This window comes from Asterias amurensis, chromosome 7 (assembly GCF_032118995.1).
Source record: "Asterias amurensis chromosome 7, ASM3211899v1".
NCBI classification, from domain to species: domain Eukaryota; kingdom Metazoa; phylum Echinodermata; class Asteroidea; order Forcipulatida; family Asteriidae; genus Asterias; species Asterias amurensis.
The window spans coordinates 5,707,125-5,726,528 of NC_092654.1; the positions used below are offsets into that span (position 1 = coordinate 5,707,125).

General features: G+C 39.4%; 1 protein-coding gene across 3 annotated transcripts in view; it reads left to right on the forward strand.

Annotated features, from left to right (window-relative positions):
* The window catches only part of LOC139939454 (tubulin delta chain-like), a 116,058-nt gene that overhangs the window by 14,198 nt on the left and 82,456 nt on the right, over positions 1 to 19,404 (forward strand). For all 3 annotated transcript variants that reach the window (XM_071935384.1, XM_071935383.1, XM_071935385.1), the window contains exons 2-3: positions 3,070 to 3,190; positions 5,583 to 5,678. In XM_071935384.1, coding sequence (XP_071791485.1) covers positions 3,102 to 3,190; positions 5,583 to 5,678 — 185 coding nt within the window. In that variant the 5' untranslated portion in view covers positions 3,070 to 3,101. The remainder of the gene's footprint in view (positions 1 to 3,069; positions 3,191 to 5,582; positions 5,679 to 19,404) is intronic.

Sequence of the window (19,404 nt, forward strand, 5' to 3'; positions counted from 1 at the left end):
GACATCAGTTCACATTTACTTTGCACACATACAATATTCCACAAAACCGTCTTAACCTTCCCATCAAAACAGAACTCTGTTTCCACCTGTATTCATCAAGTCCATTTAGTGAATGTGGGAGATATTTTGAAGGAGATGGATCAGCTGATTGTGCTGCTCTCATGCTTCTTAAGATTAGGGCATCTGGATACCCTCTCTTTGTGTTGATGACATCTCTCTGTTCAGAGATTCTTTGATTCCTCTTTTTGTTTTTTGACCTACGCTTGTTTCGTTTTCCTGCGCATAGCCCATCTCTGCTGCTGTCTTGTAGTGTTCTCCTATCTCTCTTGTAAAACTTGTTAATAGTGTGAGACTCTATTATTTGTGAAGTGTCTCAAAAGCTTTGGCGATATTGCTTTTTCTAACCCACGATGTATCGTCAACAAAATATCGCGATACTGGATGATATTGCAACTTATTTCCAAATTCCAACATCTCAAGAAGCTAGAATATATTTTAAATATCCAATAAATTCATTTGAGGTATACATTTTGTGTGTGTACTGCTACCCATGGTGTGAAAACCAGGGGCCGATTTCACTAAACTTTAAATCAGTCGCAAACAGCCAATATCCATCGCAAATCGTGAAATCAGTCGCAAGTTTGCGACGGATTTAAAAAACTGATTTCACTAAAGTCGGACGTTTTGAAATCCTTCGCAGGCCCGTCGCAAGCCCATCGCAAATGGGCGAATTTGCGATTGATTTTTGCGGGCGCTCTTGAGTAGACGCAAAACTCAAATCCATCGTAAAATTCAACGGCAATGCATCTGCTGTACGTGAATAACGCTCGTGTTCTTTGCATGCATAAAAAAGAGAACGTATTTTCTGTGACAGAGAACAAACCCATCCGATACATTGCAGGTGCACTCGTCGTTGGCACAGTTAAATTATTGATTTTTAGTGGTTTGCTTATTGTAACACTTTTATTTTTGAGTATTTTGATCGCATGCACATTGTGTGGTCATGATAAACTGCAAGATACATGTAGCTGCGTTTTTATTATTTTTCTGACGTATTTCTACCATTGTGTTTACATCACTCACAGCCCAGGCAAAGTCGTAAGTTTTCCTTTATTTAATATTTATGATTCTTCATTTGATTGTCTTACTACACGTTACGAATTGGCTGTATTTGCTCTTTGCTAAACTTTGTTCGATGGTTTTTGTGGCACATAATTCTGTGTGGCTGTTCTTTTCAGATTAAACCTATATAAAGCTATTATAGCGCTTTCCTGCGTCCCAACCAACGAGGCCGATTTCAACGTGTTTTCTTGAAAAAATGGCGGACGATCTCTCTAGTTTTCATGCAAAACTGCTGCGATGAAGGGTCAAATAATCCTGCGAGAGCCTCGTTCAAGGTGAAGGTTTTTATATAAATCCATCGCAAATAAAATCGGTCGAGACCTCAGAACTAGATTTAAGCATCTGAAAGCACACAACTTTGTGTGACAAGGGTGTTTTTTATTCGAACATTTTCTCGCAACTTTGATGACCAATTGAGTTCAAATTTTCACAGGTTTGTTATTTTGTGCCTATGTTGAGATACACAAAGTGAGAAGACTGGTCTTTGACAATTACCAAAGGTGTCCAGTGATGTCTATAAAGTGTCTACTGCGCATAGATAATTTGGGTAAGCTCGTTAGACACATTAAATTTAAAGTCACCTGGAAGTGGTATTTTTTTCAAAATAAAGCTTTTGTCACTAAGATATGTGTTTGGATGAGTGGAATGTGAATAATCAGTTAACTAAGGCTCTAAAAAATTGGTTCTCATTTTATTTACAAATTTAAGAGTAGGCCTCGACCCGAGAGGGCCTTGCTCACGACATCAATCGAGGCGCGATATTTGAAGAAAAAATGTATAGTCTTGCCCTGAACACTACGTCTGGGTATCTGATCGGTATGATGCCTACGTACAGAACTATGGTCGCGGAGCAGACTGCACGCACTACGGAGGGCTGCTGTGCGAATGGTCCACTCTGATTACCCTGCACGGTGAATCGCAAGCTAATAACATGCCCTCAAAGTTCAAACTACCCCGTTTGGCATACGCTCCTCTAGGTTTGTCACGTCTTTTAGGTACCTTCTTTGACTTCCCACTCTGGAAAAGTTGTTGGGATGGCGTCATGTTTTAGAATAATTTTTGTCTTCATGTCACATGTGTGGTGTATTACGGTTTTGAAACACAACGGCGTGAAGTGTTCGCTGCACATCGCTGAAAAAGCTGTCGGACCGGACCAATATTGCTCTAATGAGTCTGACTTTCGCAGCCCACAACCGCCCATACTTGGGATCTGCAGAAAAAACATGCAACCTGACCCCATAATTAGTTGCATCCAGCAGCAATACACTTGGTCGGCATTGCCGGAAAAATGCAGTACAAACTCAGGATTTGGATCGTACTGCACTTTGCACGTGTGTTTACTCTACATGTACATATCCATTTGACCTTACTCCCATTATTCGAGCGAGGGACACTACAGTCCCTCCACCTCCAAGAAGTGTGTGGGGTCCAGCCAACTGAAAGGGAATGCACATTTCCTGTCCACCATGTTCGGGGTCAAAACTTGCACACAGGTGCAGTCTGCCGTGTGCATGTAAGACGCACGACGTGCATATCTTGCATTGTGTTAATGCGGAGACCAAGAAGTACATAAATTTATGTATTGCGTTGAACACCTGAATATATGCTTACGCACGGCAGCAGACAACACTGTGAAGATACGATCAAAACAGGAATTTTGTAGGGAGCTTTCACACAAAAATGCCGGATTTAAATTGTGAGGAATATATGACGACCAAACCCACTGCAGAAAAATGTATGCTGCCATGGAATGTGAATCTGTTGAAAAAAGTGGCTTTTTGCAGAATAGGTTTGAGTTATGAACCTTTGAAAATGTTCTGCCCCAGTTAGTGAAAACAAATCAAAACAATAATGTGAAATGTGTTTTCTGTGCATCCCTGCTTATGCTTACATGTAGCAAAGATGAAAATATACCAGTATTTGAAAATGGTTTTGTCTTTGATACAGGTACACATACAGTGTAGCTTACTTTGCCCGGCATGTCTTCAGTCTTTTTGCCAGTTGGACAGTGTGGTAACCAGATTGTCAAAGAGTTTTACAAAACAGTCAGTCATCTGCAAAGTCAGAGGTGAGTATTAGTAGTGACGATAAGAGGACAAGTACTAAGTTGGTGAACTTAAGTTACAAGTATCTTAAATGGCTGTTTCTAGGGGCTATTGTTTTAAAATCGCTAATCTCAGATTGTTGCCATTTTGTTGTAGATGTGGCTTTATATATAAGAGCTATGGGGAGCATGGGGTGTACAGGTATATTGATCGTCAATTATTTTCAAAAAGATGCATTCTTGCCTGGACCGATACTTCCAATGTGAAAGATAAAATCACATTTTTAATCAAAATATAGTTTGGGGCCTGACATGCCTGACTTGTTTGTAGACTACATTTAATATAGGGTGACAAATCTCCAACACTTATTACATGTAATGGCCCAAAACCTAATCCATCCCGGAAAAAGTCACAGGTTCAAATCCTGCTCTAACAAATTTGTCTTTTAAACCCTAACGGTTCTTTTCAGAACCACCCCAACTCATAGAGATAGTCATTACATGGTGTTACCGCAGACATTTCCATATCAAACCCCATATTAAGCAATTAAATCACAATTTTCAAAGCAATTTTATTCACAACTGCTGAAGCTTACCTAACATGTTGCTGCATGAATGCCACATTGAAAAACCTAAGCCGCAGCATTTTGTTGGCTGTGAATAATATTCCCCAAGGTACAACCTTTAAAAAGTGATTACATGTATAATGAGACTATGGCTAATTCATGTCTTTTAGTCTTACCGCCATAAAAGCTGTGTTTTATCATGTCTTTTATCAATGGACTCTGAAACCCTTGAGTTTGTAACTTTGTGCTCATTAAAATTCAGACAGTATTTTTGGCACCTTACAAGTCGAAATAAACTGCTCACAAAAAGTAAGGAAACTTTTTTCAATCCAGTATATTTGTTATTATTTAATACTCTATTTGTATATGGAATACATGTATATCATTGCAAAGCTGAAATGTTCCTCTTCAAAATGATACCACAATTGCAATGATTACATGTTGCTGGACTTGACCACGCTAATGAGAATGAGACAAAGTCACAAATCAAATGTGCTAAAATTAGCAATTTTGTGTTACTGTGTGAACAATCAAATTGACACTAATTCAAACAATTAAGCAAGACAACTTACTGATCTTAATCCACTTTATTGATACAAGAAGTTCAGTCACGAGTGGATGATCCGAAGGCGTTGATGACAGCCTGGCACCTTCTTCTCATGCTGCACAAAAGTCTTGTGATGCGCTGATGATGAGGGATGGCGTTCAATTCTTCATAAAGGAACCTGGTTAGGTCAGCCACAGTTGATGTGTTGGTGGTTCTGGCGCGGACAGCGCGGCCAAGCTGGTCCCACAGATGTTCAATGAGATTCAGGTCTGGACTGTTAGCGGGCCAATCCATCCGGTGCACCAACATTGTTCAGGTAGTCAGTCACCAGTCGGGCTCGATGGGGGCCAACGTTGTCATCTTGAAAGATGGCATTTTGGTCCAAGAGTCTGCAAGTATGGGACTGCAATCGGCTGTAGAACATCGTCTTGCAAATACCCATCAAACAAGGTGTTTTTCAAGAGATGAGGGTTAATTGTTTCTGATGAGCTCACTGGTGCAAATCTTTGTGTAAATCATTAATGGTTCTGAAAAGCTTGACCGGTTTGGTTATTGAGCATTACCTATTGACCATTTAGCACAGACCACGGTATATTGGCACATTTGATTTGTGACTTTGCCTCATTGTTATTCGTGTAGCCAAGTTCAGCAACATGTAATCATTGCAAATGTGGTATCATTTTAAAGAGGAACAGTTCAGCTTTGCATTGATATATACCATATACAAAGAGAGTAATAAATAATAACAAATATACTGGATTGAAAAAAGTTTCCTTCCTTTTTGTGAGCAGTTTATGTCATGGTATTTATGCTGTGGAATAATCTTTTAGGACAAACTTTATGGCTGTAGTATTAACGTGGTACAGGCACTGACAATAAAAAGAGATCGACCATTTTGTTTGTTGAAACGAAACAATTTAAGATAGATTTGATTGAAGATTTCTTCTCCTTAGGCCAAGCCTGGTCATCTCTAACGGGAATAAACATGATGAAATCTTCTCTGTAAATTGTTTGTAAAATCACGAACAATACAAGTGAGAGGCCAAGCTACCATGTAAGGATCTTGTAACATTGCAAGCATTTGCTGAATAACACAAGCAAAAGGTTGTTGTAATGACAGTAATGTCATTCATTGAGGTTTTTAAAGGCATCCTTACCCCTTCGTTAGAAATCTCCCATGGTCTACTGCCTCAATCTCAGGGTCTGGATCGTAAATATCAACCATACATGTAGTAACTAACAAACCGGAACAGTTTCAAAAAGGACAAACACAAAATATCTATTTTTTAAATTTTTATTTTAGACCTACCTTTGCAAGTGAAGATGGAAAGTGGAGATGTATCAATATTGATAGTGAAGCAAAGGTCGTAAATAACTTCTATCAAACCAATAAAAGATGGTAAGTTGTTCAAAATCGATACTTCTGTTGTTAACTCTCTTTTTTAAACACATCAGTGTTTGTTTGTTTGTTTGTTTTTTATTTCCAAATATCACAATAAATAATCATAAAACATACAAGATAAAAGAACAAAAGGGTAATACAAGGAGGGCACCAGGAAAAAGCCTAAGCTTATTCAGAGCCTGGACCCTTTAAAATATAAATTAATTGGTTTTACTTTATAACAATTATAACAATGTTGATTGATGAAATAAAAGTACAGTGAAAGGTATAACGCATATTATACAGCAAAAATAGCACAAAACAATATTTGTTTGTAATTAAACTGTTTTTAACATTTTTTTTTGCTATGCAGCCTTATATTGAGAGTTGATAACAAAAAGGAAAATTAACAGAACATAATTACTTGGGAAATTACAGGACTAGATAATTTGGAATGGATAATCATGGTACACGTGTAGTTACAGGTGGTTTCATTTTAAACGCTACTGGTTATAAGTAGGTTTTTCAAGTATTTTTTAAAGCTGTGAACTGTTCTAAATGAAGGTATTGGGATGAGCTGATTCCAGAGTAGGGGGCCTTAGTGGTCCGAGCCTTTCCAATATGAATTTTAGTAGCTGATCTAGTGTTATGTGAACAGATGTCCATATTTCGTGAAAAGATGAGTCTTATGTTACCTGGTAACAAGTTAGATTCCAACTTAAACATAAGGACCCCAAGATGATATTTATAAGATTTAAAAATATTGAGTGTTTTAAATTGCTTGAAAATGGGTGCGGTGTGCTCTCTCAAGCTAGAATTGGTTATTACTCTCAAGGATTTCTTCTGTATGTTTAATAAATTGTTCAGGAAAGAAGCATGAGTATTTCCCCAAGCTAGAATTCCGTATTGAAAGTGGGGCAATGCCAGCGTATTATGAATAGAGGATAGCACATTCCTAGGCAGAATATGTTTAAGTTTACGTAGAACACCCAAAAATTGGGAAACAGATGTGTGAATCTTTTGGCAGTGAGACTTCCAAGTAAGGTTGCTGTCGATTATAACACCTAGAAATCTAAAAGAATTAACTTGGCTTATTTTAGAGTTGTTTATAAAAATATTGATGTTGTCATCTTTACATATATTTGAAAATAACATAAAGCAAGTTTTCTTTTCATTAATTGATAGTTTGTTACATTAATTAAGCCACAATGAAACCTTTTGCAATTCTGAGTTCATTACTGAAACTGCCTCCTTTAAGTTACTATGACTAAAGAAAACATTGGTGTCATCAGCAAAAAGAATAAAGGATAACAGTTTCAAAGAATTACAGATATCGTTTATATATAAAAGAAAGAGTATTGGACCTAGAATTGAGCCTTGAGGTACGCCACATTTAATAGTTTTAGGTGTAGAGTCATAATCTTTCCATTGAACGAACTGTTTCCTATCAGAGAGTTAGCTTTTGAACCAGTCCAGGGCCTTCCCCTAATTCCATACCTCTCAAGCTTTGAAAGTAAGATAACATGATCAATAGTGTCGAATGTCTTTGAAAGGTAAAGACCAATCCTATAGTGTGGTTAGATTTATCAATAGACAAGTGATTTGTCAACAAAGTCTATAAGTGCCATTTGGGTTGAGAAATTAGAACGAAAACCATACTGGGAGTTATGCAGAATATTATACTTAGTTATAAAGGTTTCAAGACGATTAGCAACCAAGCGCTCGAGCAGTTTGGAGAGGCATGGTAGTATAGAGGTAGGGCGGTATGTGCATATTAATTTAGGGTCACCGTTTTTACACAAAGGAATTACCTTAGCCTTCTTAAAATCATGTGCCACAATTCCTGACACCAGGGATAGGTTAAATATTTTCGGCCAGCAATGTTGGTACCAGTCATTTTAATAAGATAGCTGTCTAATTTATCATGGCCAGGACTTTTGTTAGATGATAAACCATCAATACAATTTCATCAATACATTTCAGAAGTTCACTTTTAGTTATTGGGGTAATAACAAGAGAATTAGGATAATCACCTTCGATAAAATCAGTAGGGTTATGTCTTGAATCCGGAATCTTGGATGCCAGGTTAGGACCAATATTTGTAAAGAAACCGTTAACATGCGCAGCAATGTGTCTTGGGTCGCCAGATTGATTTCAACAGACCCTTGGTCATCCAGAAATTGCGTACTGATTTCTTACATTTGAATCGTTTATATGGAACATGTCTATCAAACACTTCATTTAATTTTGTGTAGTATAGCTCTTGGCTATGGGTTGGGTCCCGAGTCTAGGCTGAATAAAGGTGTAGAGGACGAACGTCTTACTCGGTTAACAGCTGACTCAAGACTGCCTCGTGGCTGGCCCGCTCGCACAATACACTGTATACATTGTAAGTTGAAAAAGAATGACAATAAATACAAATTTTGCGGAACACCTACTGAAAAACATGTCTTCCTCTTCTATTGTGTTCCTACTTTTCTAACAACCTGGTTAGAGAGAGAAAATTTTGCGGAACACCTACTGAAAAAACATGTCTACTTCTTCTCTTTTCTAACAACTTGGTTAGAGAGAGAACACAGGAAATCAAAATAAAATATCTTTGAAATTGGCTTGGGGTCATGACTTGACCTCGTTTTCATCTGACAAGAATAGATCTAATGAAACAAAATAGTGCAACAAAATATAATGTCTTATGCAACATACATGTATATATACAGTTTATAACACATCACTTTATATAGATCAGTCGGTCTGTCCACCTTGAGGACAGAGCAAAATAAAGGGAAAACGTTTATCTTTTCCATTTCCCCACATGCTAATTTAATGTTTTAAAAGCATGTAAGCGTCCAAAATGCGTTACGTTAATGCAAGCCTACTTTACATCAAAATTATGTTTTTCTTTAAACACTGAGGTGAATCTCACTTTGGCTTAAAGCTTTTATATCGGAAAATACAGTTTTTAAAAGAAAGTCTTGCATAGAGTTTAAACTTGTAGATTTTGGTCACCAAAACTGTCCAAACTTTTTTAATGTAAAAACTATTGATTAGAGGATACGTAGCTTGGTGTTCTTCCATGTCCTAAGTAGATCTACTGGTGATGATCCCTCTGATGATATTGAAGTGTTGGCATTGTAGCTAGCAGGGATGCCGAATACGAATGCTTCCAGGAAGATATGATGCATCCGTTCCAAATACAAGCCGGTCTGGGGGGGGGGGGGGTTGGCTGTCAGTGGTCAGCCTCAGAATCTCCACAATGCATGGTAGCCGGCAAATTAAGATCGACTGCCCTTTTGGAAATGATTTGATGCACCCTCTTGAACAAGAGCGCAAGACCTTTGATTTGTCCAGCACAAGCCGAATCAAAAACTCTGCTTTCTTACTGAAGTGGGTGCTCTTCGGATGGAGCCATCGTTACCAAGAGGGGCATGTCGGGGTCGGTCATGTCGCTGACATCACTCTACTTATTTCTTTATGTAGATTGGACTATACAAACATTATACGTTGACATTTGTCCAACTTGGCTTTTATGCCTCACATTGATAACGTTTGGGCGGTTTCACTACCCTCCCCCGTTTCGTTGTGTAACTATACCGGGTGAGGGCTGCGATTCTCAGTTGGACTCATATCCGATATGGGAGACATCGATTAAAAAATGTCTCCCAAGTCGCATGTTTCCTGAGGAGCAACCTCCTCCAGACCTGAGCCTAACAACTTGTTCCGTAGCCTTCTAAGCCACAATGGGATTTCACGGTCATTGCAGTTTTTTTAGAAGGTCATAGTGTAGAACCTCTGTTGTTTTTCTACTTCTTACTTTATAAAATGTTGGGCAGAGAGATTTCACAACCAAAAGCGGCCCAATCCATATTGGTTGTAGTTTACAGGATTGTCCGGTTTTAGGAGTTTTATTCATCTTATAGACGATATCTCCCTCTTCGTGGGATGAGAAGTTTTGCTTCTGGTCATAGTATTTCTTTTGATACACTTGTGCGGCCCCTACATTCTCTCTTGCAATGGTATATGTAGGCCCGGTGCATCCGTTCATTTAGGTTTTGTACATACTGGTGAGGAGCCTCGCTTTGTACCTTATTTCCTACTATGCCATAAACTAAATCTAAAAGGTTGCATAACCTCTCTCCCACGCATCATAAAGTTAGGGGTCATGCCGGTATGGCGGTTTGGAAGGGCCCTAATGGCTGAGGTAATCAAAGGCAAATCCTCATCCCACTCAGTAACGTTACCTTTAATGTAACACCTAATAATTTGCAAAATGGTGCTATTGTAGCGTTCGATCTGACCATTTGAGCTTGGGTGGTAGAGGGTTGTACAGGTTTATACAATGTCAAGGACACGCATATAGCTTAGAATAACGAACTTATGAAATTTGTTCCTTGGTCTGTGTGAATGTGGGTTAGACAACTAAAACGTGTAATGAAATTGTCTACAGTGGCTCTGGCTACTGATTCGGCCCTCTGGTGTGGAAGTGGATAAGCCTCTAACCATTTTGTGAACTGACATATAAGCAGTAGGATATATTTGTTACCAGACTTGCTTGGCGTAAATGGTCCTAGGATGTCAAGATGAATGCATTCCATCGAGGCCCCTGCATGGTATTTTGTCAAGGGGGCTTTAGCCTTCCTAGATGCCTTTTTATTGGTGTTACATTCTTTGCAAGATTTAACATACAATGTGACGTCCTCGGTCATTTTATGCCAATAGCAAGTCTTTCTTACTTCCTGAATCGTTCGGGTTATCCCCGGGTGGGCCAGCAAGGGTAGAATCATGATTAAACCACAAAACATCTTTACGTATTGCTCTAGGTACAACAAAAAGTGTTCTAATTAAATGTAACCCTTGTCCCATTTATAATACAATACACCATCTTTAACAAATGTTTAATGTCCAAAATGGAAGCATTTGCCCAGAAGTATTTAGCTGCAGGGGAGAGTATTTTAATCATATCCTGTGGGGGTTTGTTACCAGTCTCTAGCCATAAGTTTACATTTTTCAAATCTGGATCATCGAGTTGTAGTTGACTTTATTCTGTTTTGTCATATTTGGTGGCGAGAGAAATACTGTCGTTGTCTAGCACACGCCGGATCATCGAACAGCATTCCTCTCGATTGGTTTCGCTTTTACATTCATTGACTGCTGTTGATTGAGAACACAAACGGTTGTCCTCGACCGACACAGGCCGGTCAGGGGGACAATTGTCTATGATTGCCGTGTTATCATTGCTTATTGGTTGATTTACTTGAACTGTTCGTACAGCTAGCGGGAGGACATTATCTACTTCTTCGTTAAATTGTGCCCATTGAGTGTGAATTTTGGTGCAGAATTTACAACCTCCACATGGGAGACTGGTTCACACCCAGCAAAGTAGCAATCGCAGAATGCGTCATTTGAGGGGATTCGTGACAGTGCGTCAGCATTAGTATGTGTTTTCCCTCTTCTATGCAAAATCACCATATCGTACTGGCTGAGTTCTTCAATCCATCGCGCTAACATGCCTGATATACATTGTAAGTTTGAAGCGCATCAGCCATGCAAGGCTTCCGTGATCTGTACTAATGTAAAACTTTTTACCAAGCAGATAATGACGAAACTGTCTGATAAAGCGAACAGTAGCTAACAATTCCTTGTGCGTTGTGCAGTATTTTCGTTGCGCGGGGGAAAGCACATAACTGCCATAACCAATCACACGTTCTGTCCCAACCTGTACCTGGAGCAGTTCTGCTCCAATACATGTAGCTATGTCTGACGCATCTGTGTCTAGAATGAATGGTTCACCATAATTACTACGAGGGAATGCTAACACTGGACTAGTGGTGAGTATATTAATAAGCTTATGAAAAACTTTCATATGTCCTTCATGCCACACCCATCTCGAGTTTTTCTTAGTTAAGTCATAAAGTGGACTGACAACATGTGCACGATGGTAATTAACAATTCCTAAGAACCTCTCAACATCTTTACGACAGGTGGGTACAGGCCAATTTCGCAGGGTCTCTATGCTATTTGGGTTTGGGGAAACGCCCTCACTGCTAATTTGTTTTTCAAGAAATATCACCTTTCGTTTGAAAAGCTGACACTTTTTTGATTTCAACTTTAGGTTATGTGAACGAAACCGCTCAAAAACAGTCATGAGATTTTTCATAGAGTCTTCAAAACTCTTGCCGAGAATGATAATATCATCTAAATAGGCCAAAACCTCTCCCCATTCCAAACCTCTCAATATTGGGGACATGGCACGTTGAAAAGTAGCAGGGGCATTGCATAAGCCAAAGGGCATTCTACGATATTCAAAAAAGATCTGACCAATCAAGATGAACATCCAATTGATCCGGCCCGGTTTGTTTTACTTGAATTTGTTTAACCGCAGGTGGTTCTGTCGGGCCGAAAGAGACATGTCTTACTCTTGACCTTCCCTGACGGGCTAGCAGTTTATGGTTATGGGTCGCAGTTTGAGTATATTGGACCGCCTGATTGAGTGTTTTGGGGTCCCTAAAGAGAGATATTTCAGCAACGTCGGCGTCTAAACATCCCTGCAAAAATGCTTCCCTAGCTGATGTTTCGAATACGTCTGTTTGCGCTGTGGGGAACGCCCGCATTGTTAACTGACGCACTCGCTGCCCAAATGCTTCAAGGGATTCTTCATCTCTTTGTCTTATGGACGACAGTTCTGAACGGCTTATTATAGGGTCTTTTGTTTTCCCAAACATTGTTAGAAGGTGTTCCCTACTTTGGTCGTAGATTCCCTTAATGTCCGCTTTCAACCAAGCAAAAGCACCAAGTGCCTTGCCTGTCAGTGCCCCGACTAACTGCAAGAGTTCTAATATCATCATCCCAATTACAACAACCAGCTATAATTTCAAATTTAGTCAGGAGTGCATGTAAATCACTGGACCCATCGTACTATGAAATTTTAGGCCAGGATGACAGAGGGTGGGTTGAGTTTGATTGTTTTGGTATTACTGGCGAGGTCACGTGTTGGGGCGGGCTAACGGAATGCTTGGCTTTTTGTTCTACATACATGTAGGCTTTGTCTGCGCTCGCCTTTTGTGGGGGAGCTTGCTTTTGTGTAATTAATTGTGGCTAAGTTCTACTTCTAGGCCAAGGACCTAAGGTTTTTGTTCTATTGTGTCAGCGAATGGAATTTGGGCACCCAGAGATTCGGCATTTTAAAGGACGAAATGCACTTGCTCCTTTGTCACTTTGAATAGACCCCATTATGTGTGTTGGCAAAGGTGGCGCTTTATCATCGATTACTTTCAACGTTGCATCAATCAATTTATCCCCCGTTTTTTCTACAGGTTTCCCTGTTGTAAAAACAGATCTGCATTTGTCTTCTGGAACGCAGCATTATTGTCGTACATTTTTTCAACAATTGCGGCCATTCCCCCTATGCTTGAATGAACGGAATGCGTAACTTGTCATGTTACCAATATGCTGTGATAGGACATCCAATGAAGTTATTATTTTATCTAGTTTGTCTGTTTCTACCGGTTCATTTTGAGGTATGGGGGTGTCCATTGTTATTAAGTTCTTGTCCAACAACTCATTTAATTTTGTTTGCAACTGGGGGTTTCATGAAAATCCCCTAATTTGACCACGCCCTTGATTTCCCTGACTGCTACAATTGCCTGGGCAAATTTTACACCGATCCCAGGAAGGGCGGTGAGTTCTTTCACCGGGGCATTATTTTTTATATTTACGATTACAGATCAAACACTGAAAGCTGTTTTAGTATCGCTACAATTGTGATAGTCACTGATTGGAATCTTTCTACCAACGCCCCTGTTGAAGTGTCGCTCAACAGTTTGACCGGATTGGTAGGAAGCTAAATTATTAGGCGTAACAACAAAAATAAGTGTAAATTTTGAAAATTTGCTCAAGTACCTTCAAGCAAATTTGTTCAATTATTCAATTATTTAATTGTGATAATAATTAAAGTATAGCGTGGCTAAGCTGAAAGTCAGCTACACTATGACAAATAAATAAATATTTGCGGCAGTCACTTGCTTCCACTGTTAATGCCTTCTGCTGGGAGTGACGCTCAGCAGTTTGACCAGGATAACAGTAGTTAAATTTTATATTTAGCCAAAAATGAACGTTGCCGTTCTGCCTTTTTCTTTTCGGCATAAAACGCACCACGCAAAGCAATACAAGCAACAAGCACAAATTAGGACAAATTCATTCACAAATAAGCTTAATATTGGCACAATATTATATTTAAGTCTAGGGGGCAACTGAATTACTTGCTCTACTTGAAATCTTGGCATCAACAAATTCAGCACAACAGAGGATGTCGATATACAGATTTTGGCATCGACAAATTCAGCAGAACCGAGAATGTGCATATAAAGTAAAGCTGTCCCCACCCCACTGTTAATAGACAAATATTTTGTGGAAAATGTCACTAATATATTAATTGAAAAGAGCAAATTTAATAAGTACACTAAATAAATTTTGACAAATTCAGAAAACTTGTCATAATTAGCTTGTATAATGATACAAGCTGATGTTTTTTTTACATTTTATGTCAACTGCAAAAGGTGACGGTTCGGCTCTTTTCAATAAAACCTATAAATACCTCAATTTGGTAGAATACTTTAATCTGGAAATTTATCATCGTCACCAATGTAGTATAGCGCTTGGCTATGGGTTGGGTCCTGAGTCTAGGCTGAATAAAGGTGTAGAGGCAGACGTCTTACTCGGTTAACAGCTGACTCAAGACTGCCTCGTGGCTGGCCCGCTCGCACAGTCCAGCCACTGACACGCTTGGGTGACTTTATTATATTCAATACGTAATGTCTACAACATAATAATGTACATTACTACATATGTAACAAACTGGTGTTTTTAAGTGGAATGATGAGCGGGTGAATGGCACATAAAGGTGTGATTTGTTATGTGTTCTGGTAGAGTACCCATGAGTGTCACGGACAAAGGTAAAGAATGAACGAAAGGAGGTGGGTAAAAGGTTGTGGGTGAATTTGTACATGAAGATACCCGTATGAAGTTTATTACTGTCTGCAAGTGCTAGTGAGTGTAACTGTGCGAAAAGAGGTGCGGTGTGGTCCCGGGGATGCGATAAGGTGCATATCCTGATGGCCCTTTTTTGAGTGGTTAATAGTGAATGGAGTTTGTTTTTAGAAACTTGTGCCCAGATGATATTACAATAGTTAAGATATGGCAGAATGAGGGTATTACATTATAAAGTAATACCAAAGATTTGGGAGGAAGAAAAGCACGAAGTCTAGACATAACACCAGTGTTGCGGGAAATGGTTTTAGTAATGGAAGAGATGTGTTCAGACCAGGAGAGTTGATCATCAATAATGACACCTAGAAAATTAGTGGAGTGAACTTGAAGGATAGGATTATTGTCGATACGAAGAATAGGAATATCTTCTGAGAGATGAAAGGATTTACTGAAGAGCATGAACTTAGTTTTGTGTTCATTTCGTCTTGTTCATGCCTTCGTCACTACTAGACTTGATTCCTGCAATTCACTTCTGTATGGACTCCCCGATAAAGATCTTGCTAAAATTCATCGTGTACAGAACACTGCTGCTCGCCTCGTTACTTGTCTACCTCATTCTCACCATATTACACCTGTACTAATGCAGTTGCATTGGCTCCCAGTTAAGTTTCGAACAGTTTACAAAATTCTTCTGTTAACTTTCAAGGCTCAAACATGTCAATCTCCTGCTTATTTATCTGAACTTGTTCATCATTATTCCCCTACTCGGACTTTACGATCATCTCAACAGTCATTGCTTTCTGCTACTAGAGCTTCTTCCATTTTTTATGGCCACAGATCTTTTTCTTACGCCGCACCGTTTCTTTGGAATAGTCTTCCTGTGCATGTTCGCCAAGCTAATACTTTACAATGTTTTAAGTCCCTGTTGAAAACTCATTTGTTTAAAGCTTCTTTTTTGTAATTTGCCTATTTGTATCTTGTATCTTTCTCTAATTGTTTATTTTATTGTTTCTTTTATGCGCTTAGAGGCTTTTGCATTTAGGCGCTTTACAAATGTCTTATTATTATTATTATTATTATTGAGGGAAAGTTTGTTGGCTTTAAACCAGGAAGAGACTTTAAGAAGTTCGGCATTCATAATATTTAAGGATTTAGCCGGATTGGAGTCAGAGAAAGCAATAGTTGTGTCATCTGCAAAGAGCGTAAAAGACAGAAGGGAAGAAGAAGAATGCAGATCATTAATATAGAGCAGAAAGAGGAGTGGGCCAAGAATAGAACCCTGTGGAACGCCATGATGAATTTCTTGCCAAGGAGAGTTGTGATTTTTAAAAGAAGTGAACTGTTGTCTATTGTCAAGATACGAAGAAAGCCATTTGAGAGCAACACCTCTTATGCCGTAGAAATTAAGTTTGTCAGGGAGAATGGAGTGATCAATGGTGTCAAATGCTTTCGAAAGATCAACAAAGACACCGACAGTGCTCAATTTATTATTTAAAGCAGTGGACACTTTATCAACAAATTGAATAAACGCCATGTCTGTAGAGTGTTTAGCTCGAAACCCGTACTGAGAGTCAGAAAGAAGATGGAAGCGAGAAATAAAAGTATTGAGTCTGTTGTAGAAAAGTCTCTCAAGAATTTTGGAAAAGCAAGGAAGACTGGAGATAGGTCTGTAATTGCTGATGTTATGTTTATCACCGTTTTTGAAGACGGGAATGACTTTAGCAACCTTTAGATTAGAAGAAAAGGAACCAGTAGTAAAAGTAAGGTTGAATATGTAAGCAAGAGGGCGAGATATAAAGGAAATGACAGATTTAATCACAGAAGAATTTATGCCATTGAATCCGCAGCTGGAGCTGCTTTTTAAATCATTGCTTATTTTAATGACTTCAAGAAAGTTAGTAGGAGTCAGAAAAAAAGAAAAGCTGTTCGGGTTATGAAGAAAAGTCTGTATAGTGTGAATTAGTACTAGGGATGTTATTAGCCAATGAAGCACCAATGTTAGAGAAATGTGTGTTAAACGAGTTAGCGATTTCAGGAGGGTCTCGAAGAGTTTCTTCGCCGTTGGTGAATTCACAAGGGAGGTCAGCCCTTTTATTTTTGCCAGAATGCTGTTAATTTCACGCAAGATATTTTTTAAGCTTGTTTTGTTGTGATCCAGCTTCTGGGCAAAGTAATTCTTTTTAGCAGCACGAATGACTGAGGTGAGACGATTACGGTAATCCTTATACAGACGCTCGTTAGCAGCACTTGGATTACGTAAGAAACGCCGGTACAACCTGTTTTTGTGATCAGCAGAGTTGGCAATAGAGTGATTTATCCAAGGCTGATTTCTTACAGAATGACCCCTAGATTTTACTGAAGAGGGGAAATGAAGATTGTAAAGAGAGTTAAAGGTAGAAAGAAAAGCATTGTAGGCAGAATCGGCTTGGTCCGCCGCATAGACTTCGCCCCAGTTCAAATTGACAATGTCTGCAGTGAAAGAACGGATTGTAGCTGCATTAATGTCCCGTGTGACATAGGTATTTCGAGCAGAGGCTGAGTTGTCAAGACAAAAGGGAGTCACCTGAAAAGTGGTAGGTGATCGGTGATATCCGAATAAAGGATCCCTGCAGACATATCTTTATCATTGTTAGTAAGGATGTTGTCTATTAGAGTGGCACTGTGAGGGGTGATACGGGTCGGTTTGTCAAACAAAGGGCGGAAGCCATAAGCGTATAAAAGGTATTTACAAAATCATCTGTAGGTCGATGGTTAGAGCAATTAAGCAAATTTAGATTGAAGTCTCCCATTATGTAACCAAGCTTGTTTTCGTTGGTGACAGTATTGAGACAAGAATCAAACGACCTGATAAAGTTATCCGGGGAAGCCCCAGGAGCCGTGTAGACATTACCGACAATCAAATTAACAGCGTGGACTCGTTCAATTTCTATGAAGACACATTCAAAATCTTCACAAGATGACATGAGGTCCTCACGAACGTGGAAATTGAGCGAGTTTTTCACAAACATGGCAGCTCCTCCCCCTGTTTTAACGGAACGAGAGGAATGAATGAGTTGGTAATTGTCCATGTGGACATATTGAGGAGGAGCTTCTTTAAACCATGTTTCTGAAAAGCCGTAGATAGAAAAAGAATGATTGAGTGAGAGCACAAAGTCATGAATATCGTAAAAATGTCTACAGAGGCTCCTGGAGTTCATATAAAAAATTGAGAAATTATCAGGGGTAGAAACATTTAGATTACAAAAATCATTGCGATCAAAGTAAGAACAGGTATTGTAGCTAGCACCATCAGCAACAAATGAGTTATCAGTGGTTAAATTAGCAAACATAAATGCAAACAAATATAAACAGAAACAACAGAAAACTTAGTCGCAAATGAAGTACGATCAAAGGAGATGGAGTATCAAGGAACGTACATCAAATTACATGGAGCACAGAAAGAAAAAAAATGAACAAATATAAATTCTCATAATTACAGGGAAACACACAAGTAAATTCATTCAATAAGACATTATTTCATGAATCCACACATCTCCCTCCAACCATAAGAACCTATATAAAAATAATAGAATATATAAGAAATGAAGACAATTAACTAAATAAATAACTATAAAGCTCAAAATAAAATAAAATAAAAAGCAGAAATGAAATCGAGCAAATGCAAGCAAGAAAAGCAAAACATATACATGTTAAATCACACTCAAATAAATGAGTACAATTCTGGCAATGGAACCTCAAACAAACAACTGAGTTTAAACAAAAGTGTCCAATGGAGAACCAAATGAAAGTGATAATTACTAGCAACATGGAGGTAGCAAGCACAGTGCTCTCCAGCAGGTGACGACAGCAAAGATATGAAATGTTGATGAAGGTGTAATGCGATGGAAGCGTGATGAAAAGAGTATGGCGTTGCTACTGGTGCGGGCAGGGGGAGTATCAAACTTGGTAGAATGCAGCGAGATCCCCTGTGTTGTTCTACCACTTGCCAGCAACAAACCTGTACTTGTGTCCTTCCTTGTAGGCCTTGGACACCTCCAAACTCCAACTGCGTTCCTCTTGCAGATCTTGCCGGTTCAGATCCTCGGTGCAAAAGTAGGGGGTGTCGGCCAAGACCTGTCGCTGTTGACGAAGAATGGTAACTTTGTCCTGGTAACAGTTAAGTTTAAACAAGAGATGTTGTGGACGACCCGGTGTTTTGGGGCCATCCCGATGGGCTCTTTCAAGCTTGACGTCATGGAGGCCAAACTTGTCCTTGAGCATTTGCTTGCAGATGTCCAGGCAGTCTTCATCCTTGTTTTGAGGGAAACCAATTACTCGAATGTTGCTCCGACGGCTAAACCGCTCCAACTTGTTAAATTTTTCAGCATGTTCAGCTAACTGTTCTTCAGCTTGAGCCCACTTGGTAGCCATTTTCTCAAGCTCGTTGATCTTTACTTCAAGTTCATCCACGCGTTTAGTTTGGTACTCAATGGCTGTATTGAAGCTTGCCTCAATGGTGTCGATGCGCCTGTTAAGGTCGACTTGTCCCCGACGGATCTCTTGCAGGGCACCCCGGACAAACTGCTGGAAGTCCCCATGGGGTTCCAGGGGCTCAGTGGAGGGGCCCGACTGGGGTGACAAAATGGGTGTCTCCCGATCCGGTGATGTAGACTTTGGCAATTTTCTTCGTCCACCAGGCATTATTGGTTCTGGATGTAGGCTCACTGCTGTTCGATGATGATATTTAACAAGATTGGATGGGTTCAGCAGGTCGGAAGGTAGG